Here is a 10000-nt window from a genome sequence, read left to right on the forward strand (position 1 = left end):
TTATACCAAGCGTACCTCCACAGAAACTGCCGTAAGTATCGCAAAATATTTGTATGTAGGTGCCAGTTTTGAATATAGTCAGGAATTACCTTGTAGCCTTTGCATGAAAAAAACAAAAAAATTAGGAAAGAAGAAAAAAAAGTGTATGTAAAAATATTCTCAGCCTTATCACCCTCAGCACAAAATATCTGGATCTGTCCTGCAGGTTGAGGTAATTGGGGGAAGTGAAATGTACATTGCAACCTGCAGAAAATGCTTCTTCATCCCAACCCCACAGAAGAGACCAGGGGTTTCTCCACTCAAGCCAGTGCAGGTAAAGTTGATAGACAGATATGTTTATTTTGAGATATGTTTCATCAAGTCTTGAAATACTGGGACTTGTTATATTCTGCTAAATATAAATCTGCCAGTGGATAGGTAACCCTGGCCATTCCTTGCACACAGGATATGATTTAGAAGCACAATAAACAGACAGCCACAGTGTAATTGAAGTTACAAGAGCCCTGTCCCCAAACCCTGAATTATTGTTTAGTATTGTTATTAAAATATTGCAGGTTTTATGTTTTTTTTAGATGTATTTAAAAGAATGATGTTCATTTCATATATAATGTCTTGTTTCCAAGTTCCTTGATTTCTTTTCTGAAATGGTCCATCTTGTTTGTATGGCTAGTGATTTTCAGTTTCAAAATTCAGTAAATTCTACTTTATATTTCCTTTAATTAATCATGCCTGATTTCTTGTATTCCTATGACCCATGGCCTTTGACATATGGATACATTTCTGCCATTTTTTATGTAAATTGGAATTAATGTTCCCATTCATTTTTGGTGCTGTGTATTACCAAGTGGAGGCTGATATAAAGTTGACAAAGATGTGGGTTTGTTGTGCTGTCAGAGATACAATGGAACTTTTTGAATATTAAGAAGTGATCCCACTATGAATCACTGTCAGAACTGATAAATTTAGATTTTCTTAATAGTTATAGACTAATTTATTCAATACTAAATATATGCTTATCTGATGAATTTACAGTAATCATTTTACAGACAGTCAATCTCATCAACTCTGTTTACTACAACTGTGGAAACCATTAACTCACCTTATGTATGCATGTTTATGTATCCATTCCATATGTATACATGTTTATGTATCCATTACCATGAATAGGCTGGATACATTCAGTTCTTTTCGTTGGATACATTCAGTTTTCTTTTCTTTTACGTGGCAATGTATTTTAGTGATATTTATTTTCATTCTGTGCCTGCAGGAAAATATGGAGACCACTGAAAGTAGCAGCACTTGCAAGCGGCGATTGATGGACGGTAAAGAGGGAACAGGAACATTGTTGTCAGACAAGGAAAACTGCAGCATGCAAATGGCATAATGATTTTCTTTGTATAGATGAAAATGTAAGAAAGCTCACCAGCGCATTGCTGTCTTTATGTATGTTCTGAAAGTGGAAGACAATATATATAAATATATGTAAATATATATAAATATATATGAATATATATAGGTATATGTGAATATATATACATATATATGAATATATATACATATATATGAATATGTATACATATATATGAATATGTATACATATATATGAAAATATATACATATATATGAAAATAGATACATATATATGAATATATATACATATTTATGAATATATATACATATATATGAATATATATACATATATATGAATATATATACATACGTATATACATATGTATATACATATATATACATATGTATATACATATGTATATACACACACACACACATGTATACGTGTACGTATACATGTACGTATACATATACGTATACATATACATATACATATACATATACATATACATATACATATACATACATACATACATACAGATACATATACATATACATATACATATACATATCTATATACGTACATACATTTTTTTTTTTTTTTTTTTTTATAACTATTGCATAGAAATGTACTGTAGGACGACCTGAACACTGCTGCATTTGAGTTGCATTTAAATGAGACACAAAAAAAAAAGCTTTAGAAAGAACTACATTCATGTGTCAATGATACTTTGTGTGTTTCTAACCAATAACTCCCATTTTGACTTGTTTTCCCCCAGTCATAATTTCCAGTTTGGTGCTTGTTTTTAATGCTTCATACAAACCTCATATCCCTATCATATTTTGTGTGTTTGACATTAACATTGCTGTGATAGTATATACCATTGTTACCATTTCATACATATTTTTGAAGGCTGAAGTTCATACATTCTGAGTATTTTGTAAAGGAACAAACTCAAATGGTTAGCTAAATATTCTGGCATTAAACGTCATTCAGAAAAGATTTTGAAATTATGTGATGTCTAGTGATGTATTCCAGTGTTTTTTTTAGATTTGAACACTTGTCAAAAAAATTGCCTGTATGAAGACATTGTTGAAAGAAATATGTTCACCGTTATCAGTCTTGGAGTCTAGAGCTACTAGGTCCGTTACAAGGACTAGGGCTAGGTTCAGAAATAGTACACAATAAAACACTAGAAATCTCACAAGCTTTTGAGCTACATTCAAGCTTAAGTTAAAGCAATCCTTTTATGTTTGTGAGTGTATGTATATATATATTTATATATATAAATATATATATTATATTGTATTATATATATTATATATATATTTATATATATTATATATATATTTATATATAAACAGATATTTCACAAGTCTAGTGTTTATCACATGTTAGTTTTTGGAGAGAGTTTTCACTGAAAGCACCTTTTACAATTTTATATTTTGAAGTGCTTAATAAGTGCATCAGTCTTAATAATCTACATAGTGCATAAACACAAAGCAAATGCAAAGTGGTAGAGAAGCAATGAGTATTTTGCAAGACAAATCATCACTTACAGCTATGCATAGTGAGAGAGCAAGAGCAAGAGAGAGAAAGAGAGGCAGGTTAGAACACTAGAATACTAGAACTGCAGTTACTAAATACAGCAATTAGTAGCTTTGTATTGTACTGCCCTTGCTCTTAAGATGCAATTGTAGTTTTTTTTTTTTTTTGCTCTTCAAATAGACAGCATGGCATTAGGTCAAAGAAAAGAAATAATAATCTTGAGATTCATTAACAGTGTTTGTGTTTTGGAATAATGTTTTTGTTCATGTGAAAGTCTTACAAATATTTCATGTTAATTATCATATGTTTCAGTTTCATGTCATAGAATAAGATTATTCTTAAGGTCAGGGTGACATTGTTATTTAAGAAATTGAATCCAGTGAAAGAGATTTAACAGAGAATTATCAATGATAAGTTTTGAAAAATGTTGAGAATTTTATACTTTTATACTCTTTGTATCATGTTGATTGTATATTAGATATTAAACTCTTAACAAGGTTCTTCATTAACATTGTTTTTTCTATGAGGTTTCCCATGAAGACCATGAAAACATTCATTGTATAATACAGTGGATAATAAGATCTTGGTTGTAGAATTCTGAAAGGTGAAAAATATGTCAAAAGTATTGTTTCATATTTAATATTGTGTGAGACGTTCCCAGTTATGCATTTATTATATGTTAATTTTTTTAATATAATAAATTGAAAGTAGCATCTTGTAATAGTTCTTATCCATATAATTTTAATTAAAAAAAGTGAAATAAGACCAAAGAAAAATGGAAAATGTATATTGTAAAGGATGATATGAAAAAACAATTGCATTCAGTGATTTTTTAGTAAATACATTTCAATTCATTGTCTACCATTTCTGTTCCTTCTCACTTACACTGTAATTTCCAATGAAAACAGATAGCATGAAATACATTGCATAATTATATATTTTGAAATTCATTGAATCTAATGATTTTCAATTAACCCAGTGGTTGCAGTTTTAATAAAATATGTATGCAGTCATGTGGCGGGCTTATGTCGTCTGGCATGGTGCCATCCGTGTTTACGACCGACTCTGCCCTGATAGCAAATCATGCCATCCGCTATCAATGGGTTATTACGTATCATGTCAAGTGTTTCAGTGCATCAGATGACTAAAAGATTAGCATCCTTTTCAACATCTGATTGTTTTTAATATCATTGGTATTTCCAAGTCTGAAATATTTCCATGTTAACTTAAACTTGATAAAACTAAATTTACCCTTACCTTTCTTGAAGGAAATTCCATAAATGCTACTTCTCACAACAAATATTACACTTTATGTTTGCTAATTATTCATCTATTATTGCTAACTTTTGTCCCATGAAAAAATGATGCCGTAATATACTTTTGTATGTATTTCAAGAGTCAAAAAAAGACAAAGATTTATAAATACATTTTATATCCAAACTTCCATATTCAAGACTTGGACTACAATAAAAAGAAAGTATAACAGTGTATTATACTTTCACACAAAAATCAATACATGTATGATATAAGCACACAATCTTTGCTGTTACACCTACAAATGCATGTGAAAACAATCACTGAAACCTTAGGCTCTATCTAGACACTGCTGCTTGCATCAGAAATGCTCCCTGAATATATCCTAAGTAAAATCCATAAGGAGACAATCAAGGCCATTAAATAACAATGTTTCTTCTTTTTTTTTAACCACCTTTTTATTTGTCTTGTGTCATTTTAAGGTTTGGCTAATGTTATCAAATATTTTCCACTGGAGTTGTTTTCGGCTAATCACCGTGACTCAGTCATACCAGCTCTGTTGAATGTTCAAATAAAAAACTACACTTTCCTACAGGGACGGCTTGTGTCATGTCTAATGCTAAATTACACGGATTTTGCTATTTGTTTTCATAGATATCAGTAACCTTAATAAATTGCAGAGCTTTAGTATGTTTATAATTAGATTAATACATTATATTATATTTTCTATCATTGAGTATCAGTGACCTATTCAAATTCTAACAGATATATAATGGCATTTTTAAAGTTAGAGAACCAAGGCCTTCTTTCAACACTACATACATAATTGCATTTTCAAAATTATACACATATTTTTCATTATTACTGTATCATGCAGACTTTCTCATTATAGTGTGACCATCAATGTAAGTAGCAAAAGTTTTATAATGCAATCTCTTGAAATGACAAATAAACATTACATGAAAATACAAACCAACATGTTAAGGTTCTCCATCCTGTGTTCTTTTTTAAAAAATCAAATATCAAAATTAAACAATACAAAGATCACATGTCAGACTGAAAATGTTCTTCATATCTTTGGAATATATTTCAACTGAAACTAGAAAGAACACATTGCAGAAGTTGTTCCTTGATGGTGGTGGCACCGGATCTTGCAAAAAAAAGGATGCATTCAGCATGACAAAGCCTCAGAGGAACTTGACTCCCTGATTGTCACCAAAGTCCATTAGTTCTATTTTCCCGGAAACTTCTAAACTCTTGAGTGCTTTCATTAATATATCACTATCCAAGCCATGAAATTCTGAAAGAAAAAAAAGTTCAATTGTTTTTTTTATCTGCTTCTTTCAGTTTACACATTCTATACACATTCTAGTCATCAACTTATCAATACGCAGGAATTAACAGCCATAACCTCTCATTATAAAAAACATAAGGCAAGCCATATTTACCTTCACTTGCAGTTTCATCCCCCTGGTTGATTTCGTAGAGTGTGCTGACTGTGTTGATACGACTTGTGGATTGTGCCCAGGTGTAGATCTGTTGTCCCCATTCTGCAGGACTTCTCCAGAATAGGTAACCCCTACAAATTTGAAGAGGATTTTAATACGACTCTCTATGTTATGGAAAATATAAAACATGTACTTAGAAGACTGCAGGAGGGGAATATGTCAGAATATTCATAGGATCAACTTCTCCAGAATAAGTAACCCCTACAAATTTGAAGAGGATTTTAATACGACTCTCTACGTCATGGAAAATATAAAACATGTACTTAAAAGACTGCAGGAGGGGAATATGTCTGAATATTCATAGGATCAACTTTTCCTTGATATTCAATATACAAATACTCTTAACTGATTTTCCACTTCCACTAAATCAAAGCCAATGCAGTGCAAGGAAATATGGGAAGTGAAGCAATGAATATGTATAAAATAACTGAGTAAATGAGTTTCAATATTTGCAAATACAGACACTGGGTACATAAATTTATGCTGAAACTGTTGTTATATTTATGATCTTTTAATAATTTCTTACTTTGTTATTGCAAATTTAATAATAACTGATTATTACCAAGCCCACCTTTAGATTTTACAGACTTTTATTAGATTAAATAAGAAAGACACAACACAACCAATTTGGAAAACAAAGATGCAGCACTTATTGCTATATAGGATATAGCAGGGGTCAGCATGTTTCAGCAAATTTCTTGTTTTATCATATTTCACTGAAATTAACTATTCTCCTACCTATCTTTTACACCCTAAGAGGGCTATAATGGAATATACTATATCAACATCATAAGTAAAATGTCAAAATACTATATCCTATAATAATTTGCAATCAGGTTCCTGAGTAAGGTAAAAAAAAAAAAATCATCAAGTTCTAAGTCACATGAGTTTAGTATTATCAAAGTCTAACATATTATTATCCATATTTTATATCAGGTTCAATTTTGCAAAGACTTATGGTGGATTTAGCAAACCTGTAATTCTCAGTTGCACTTTTTTTTCAGGTAAACTAAAAGTTTATAAAACTTACTTTACTACCATGTCCACAGTTTAACTAACAGAATATACATTGTTCTACCTGAACAAAATAATTAATTACATATTAAAGCAATTTTTATTTTCTCCTTTGCCATATGTACCTCTTACGCTTACTTTATCAAGCAACTCTCTTTGGTGGATACACTTAAGAGTGCACTTCAACCCTACCTCCTTTTCGATTTATCTGTCCATTCAAGATTCCCTCGCTTTGCAAGTTCTTCTAAGACAACTGCAATAGCATCAGCTGGTAAAGCACGGCTGATGGCAGAGTTCCTGTAAGTAATGAATGAGTTGTAAATAATTAGCTAAAATCACTGATTTCAAGGGACTTTTGCAGCTTTGCTAGAATTGGTAAGGTAGTCTAATATATATTATGTTAATAAGCTTCTTGAATATAAAAACATAAAAAATAAAATAAATATGAATATAAATAAAACACACACAGAAAGAGAGGGAAGGAAAGGCACCTATCAAAGATATTTAAAAACTATTTATTTTGGGGGGTGGGGGCTTCCTTACAAAAATTGAACAAAACTTTCAACTTTCCCACCTGAAGACAGGCAAGCTAGAGGCTTCTGTCACATCAATCTGGCTGACATTGTTGCTCTTCCCCCAACTCAAGACGAGCGCACACCAGGCATCCAGCTGGATCTTCCTCACGTCTGCATTGGGTTGAAGTCTGAGGAAGAAGAAGAAAAAAAATGAATTTGAGAGAGAGAGAGAGAGAGAGAGAGAGAGAGAGAGAGAGAGAATGATAGATTATCTTAGTACAATTTTCATACTTGATTTGTATAGCTACTTTATTTATGCTTAATAGGTAAAATGGGATCTCTTAAATTCATCAATTTATGAGCCTTGAGATGGTTTCAGTAGTGGGACACCTTTATATGCTGAAATGTTCCTTGAACCAATAAGTTTAACAAAATTATAAATCTAGTGAGGCTTCTGAACCAAGTGGGGGGGAAAAAAATAGTTTAGAGATATGGAAAAAAATTATGAAATTCTAAAAATCTGTGGTACTAGCCTTGGATACAAGAATTCAAAATAGATCTGAGAGAATGATGAGGAGACAATGACACATATAATGACTCTAACAAATATCAGAATAAACTTTCTGGGCCAGTTATTCCCTGATAACTTAGGCATGTTATAAGTTAATGATATTCCATATACATTAAGTGTTCATTCAAATTACATGGTTCAGTCTTAAACTTTTTGCATTCACTTTTACATTGAGTTTAAATTACACTAATTAAAACACAAAACAACTTATTATGGCATTTACATCAATAATATCAGGATATTATTTTCCCATGCACGGTAAATGTAAAGAAACACATTCACCACTGGTTTCATGCAGACAGGTGCAGCTGATGAGCTTGTTGGTGCTCTAGCAGAGGCCAATAAACCAATCCCATACACAATTTGGTCAGTCAGTACAAAATATTGTACCACAGGGATCAATCATTGCTCTAATATGCCTTAACTCATTAGCAGCGAATGGCATGACTTGTTGCAAAAGCAGTCAGTCATAGACACGGATGGCACTGTGCCAGACAATGTAAACCAGCCATGCTACTGCACAAATATTTATTTAGAACTGCAATCAATGGGTTAATATTTGTGGTGAATGTTTGTTGCTCTTTGATACAATGTAAGGTATGGAAGTCAAAGTAATCACTTGACACAGTGCCACTATCGGGTTAGACATGAAAATACTGGCCTTCCGTCCCTGAAGACACGAAATTTCAAGTGGAATCACACATAACCAAATGAATTCCGGGGAAAAATGTTTCGAAAGCCAATCTGCCTATCACTCACACATACATCTCCCTTTCTTGTTCTATCAACCTCTGACCTAATACTCCTCTCAAAGACCAGAGACGTAAACCATAAACATCATTTCCAAAAGGGAAGAAAATCCCATACCAACTCCATGGCATTCTCAAGTTCCCCCGAAAGGGAAATTAAACAAACTCTCTCTTATAACCAGCTACGCAATGCATTCCTCCTAAACTAAATACTGACATGCTCTCGGAAGTGACCTACGTAAAAAAGGGAGGAAAATTATATTGCCAAGGCCACTCGAAGTCTGTCATTGTGGCATCGAGGAGGTCCAGCTGAGGGGGATGGAGGGCGATAATTACGGCTTGGGTTGTGGATTTCCTTTTGATTTATGTGTGAATCGTGATATTATTTTGGGTCTTTTGCTTTTAGATATTCAGTTTGGGTTTTTTATAATATCTGTATTTGGATGTTTTTGTTTGTTGTCGGCTAATTAGATGGTGTTGTAATGATAATGATAGAAAAAAGTTGTAGTATATATCTATTGCCTGATACGTAAATAGCTAACAAAAAAACGTCACGAATCATAGTTTTGTACATTAGATTCTTTGATATTTTTAACATCGTCCTCAAATCCACCTCACCTACCACCAACCTCAAAGAAAATAACACACCCTCAAGAAAGAATCCAACCAAAACCAAATCCACCCAAAAATCAGGCAGACAAACACCCAAACTGAAAAAGAATCCCAACATCTTAAACCACTAATCTATTCCCCAGAAACATCCCCCTGTGTTTTGGTCTTGTGATCACGATGGTCGAGGTAAGGAAATGTGTCTAATTTATTGCTTAAATAATACTTTGGAAGGAGGAATAGATGTGGAATGTGATGCTTATGCAACTATGGAGTTGAATGAGGAGATTGATCTTCTTTCGATATAGAATAACGATGATTTATGGGATAGAGAACGTGTGGCAGAAGAGGGGCGTAACTTCGTATTAAAGTTTAATTTATTATTTAATGTATTTTGTTTTGTTCTAGATGAAATTCTTGTAATAAGAGAGGTTATTAAGTTCGGTAGATAGTGAAAGTCAGAGAAAATTAAATAAAGAGAAGGAAAAAAAAAGAGTATTTGTATATCTTTGTATGAAATGGATATAACTTTCAGTTGAGGAATAAATGTCATTTTAGGTGATTACGTTACAGGAGGATGTAGACTTTATTTATCATACACTAGTATAATTCTTTTACACATAAATGGATCCACAAATGCTTAGTCACTAAGTAGTGAATTAGTATTCAAACTTTTCCTTTCCTTACTCTTTTCCTTGAATTTTCAGCCAAAATTTTTTATTTCTATTACTTTGATTCTTGTAACAGTATTAATCATGCAAAGAAATATGTCTTTAAGTGGAAATATGTATGATAGGTCATGTTTAGTAGTTATTATAACCATCAGTAGATATCAAAACCACAAGCTATGTTATTAAGTAATGTTCATTGTGTTTTCATCA

The 10000-nt window shown here is 32.0% G+C and overlaps 4 protein-coding genes across 4 annotated transcripts in view; 3 read left to right on the forward strand and 1 right to left on the reverse strand.

The window, feature by feature from the left end:
* LOC122251761 (thymidine kinase, cytosolic-like) overlaps nucleotides 1-467 on the forward strand; it is a 1949-nt gene extending 1482 nt beyond the window's left edge. Inside the window, exons 3-5 of the mRNA XM_086548516.1 lie at nucleotides 1-31; nucleotides 179-313; nucleotides 411-467. The exon at nucleotides 1-31 is cut by the window's left edge and continues 179 nt beyond it. Of these exons, the coding sequence (XP_086404642.1) occupies nucleotides 1-31; nucleotides 179-313; nucleotides 411-467 (223 nt within the window). The remainder of the gene's footprint in view (nucleotides 32-178; nucleotides 314-410) is intronic.
* Nucleotides 1-3612, forward strand: part of LOC122251758 (ankyrin repeat domain-containing protein 27-like) — a 9702-nt gene extending 6090 nt beyond the window's left edge. The window contains exons 4-6 of the mRNA XM_086547967.1: nucleotides 1-31; nucleotides 206-313; nucleotides 1268-3612. The exon at nucleotides 1-31 is cut by the window's left edge and continues 179 nt beyond it. The gene's annotated coding sequence lies outside the window, so the exon portion shown is untranslated. The remainder of the gene's footprint in view (nucleotides 32-205; nucleotides 314-1267) is intronic.
* A 702-nt stretch (nucleotides 3613-4314) lies between these two features.
* Vps25 (vacuolar protein sorting 25) lies at nucleotides 4315-8840 on the reverse strand. Its single transcript, XM_043013873.2, has 5 exons — nucleotides 8749-8840; nucleotides 7250-7378; nucleotides 6868-6972; nucleotides 5602-5732; nucleotides 4315-5453 (listed from the first exon to the last, which is right to left on the reverse strand). Exons 1-5 carry the CDS (start codon nucleotides 8796-8798, stop codon nucleotides 5341-5343), a joined length of 528 nt encoding a protein of 175 aa, XP_042869807.2. The 5' UTR covers nucleotides 8799-8840; the 3' UTR covers nucleotides 4315-5340.
* A 352-nt stretch (nucleotides 8841-9192) lies between these two features.
* The window catches only part of Lamtor3 (Late endosomal/lysosomal adaptor, MAPK and MTOR activator 3), a 2721-nt gene continuing 1913 nt past the window's right edge, over nucleotides 9193-10000 (forward strand). Inside the window, exon 1 of the mRNA XM_043013874.2 lies at nucleotides 9193-9308. Within this exon, the coding sequence (XP_042869808.1) occupies nucleotides 9300-9308 (9 nt within the window). The 5' untranslated portion in view covers nucleotides 9193-9299. The remainder of the gene's footprint in view (nucleotides 9309-10000) is intronic.

The sequence above is a fragment of the Penaeus japonicus genome, unplaced genomic scaffold (assembly GCF_977035675.1).
Source record: "Penaeus japonicus unplaced genomic scaffold, GWHDUDI00000001_assembly GWHDUDI00000020, whole genome shotgun sequence".
Lineage (NCBI taxonomy): Eukaryota > Metazoa > Arthropoda > Malacostraca > Decapoda > Penaeidae > Penaeus > Penaeus japonicus.

Excerpts from the sequence above, each read along its gene's own strand:
- Vps25 (XM_043013873.2), bottom strand. The coding sequence starts at position 8,798 with ATGACAGACTTCGAGTGGCCTTGGCAATATAATTTTCCTCCCTTTTTT. Across the intron at positions 6,973-7,249 it reads TCTAGCTTGCCTGTCTTCAG|GAACTCTGCCATCAGCCGTG; the intron begins GTGGGAAAGTTG and ends CATTACTTACAG. Across the intron at positions 5,733-6,867 it reads ACAGATAAATCGAAAAGGAG|GGGTTACCTATTCTGGAGAA; the intron begins GTAGGGTTGAAG and ends TCAAATTTGTAG.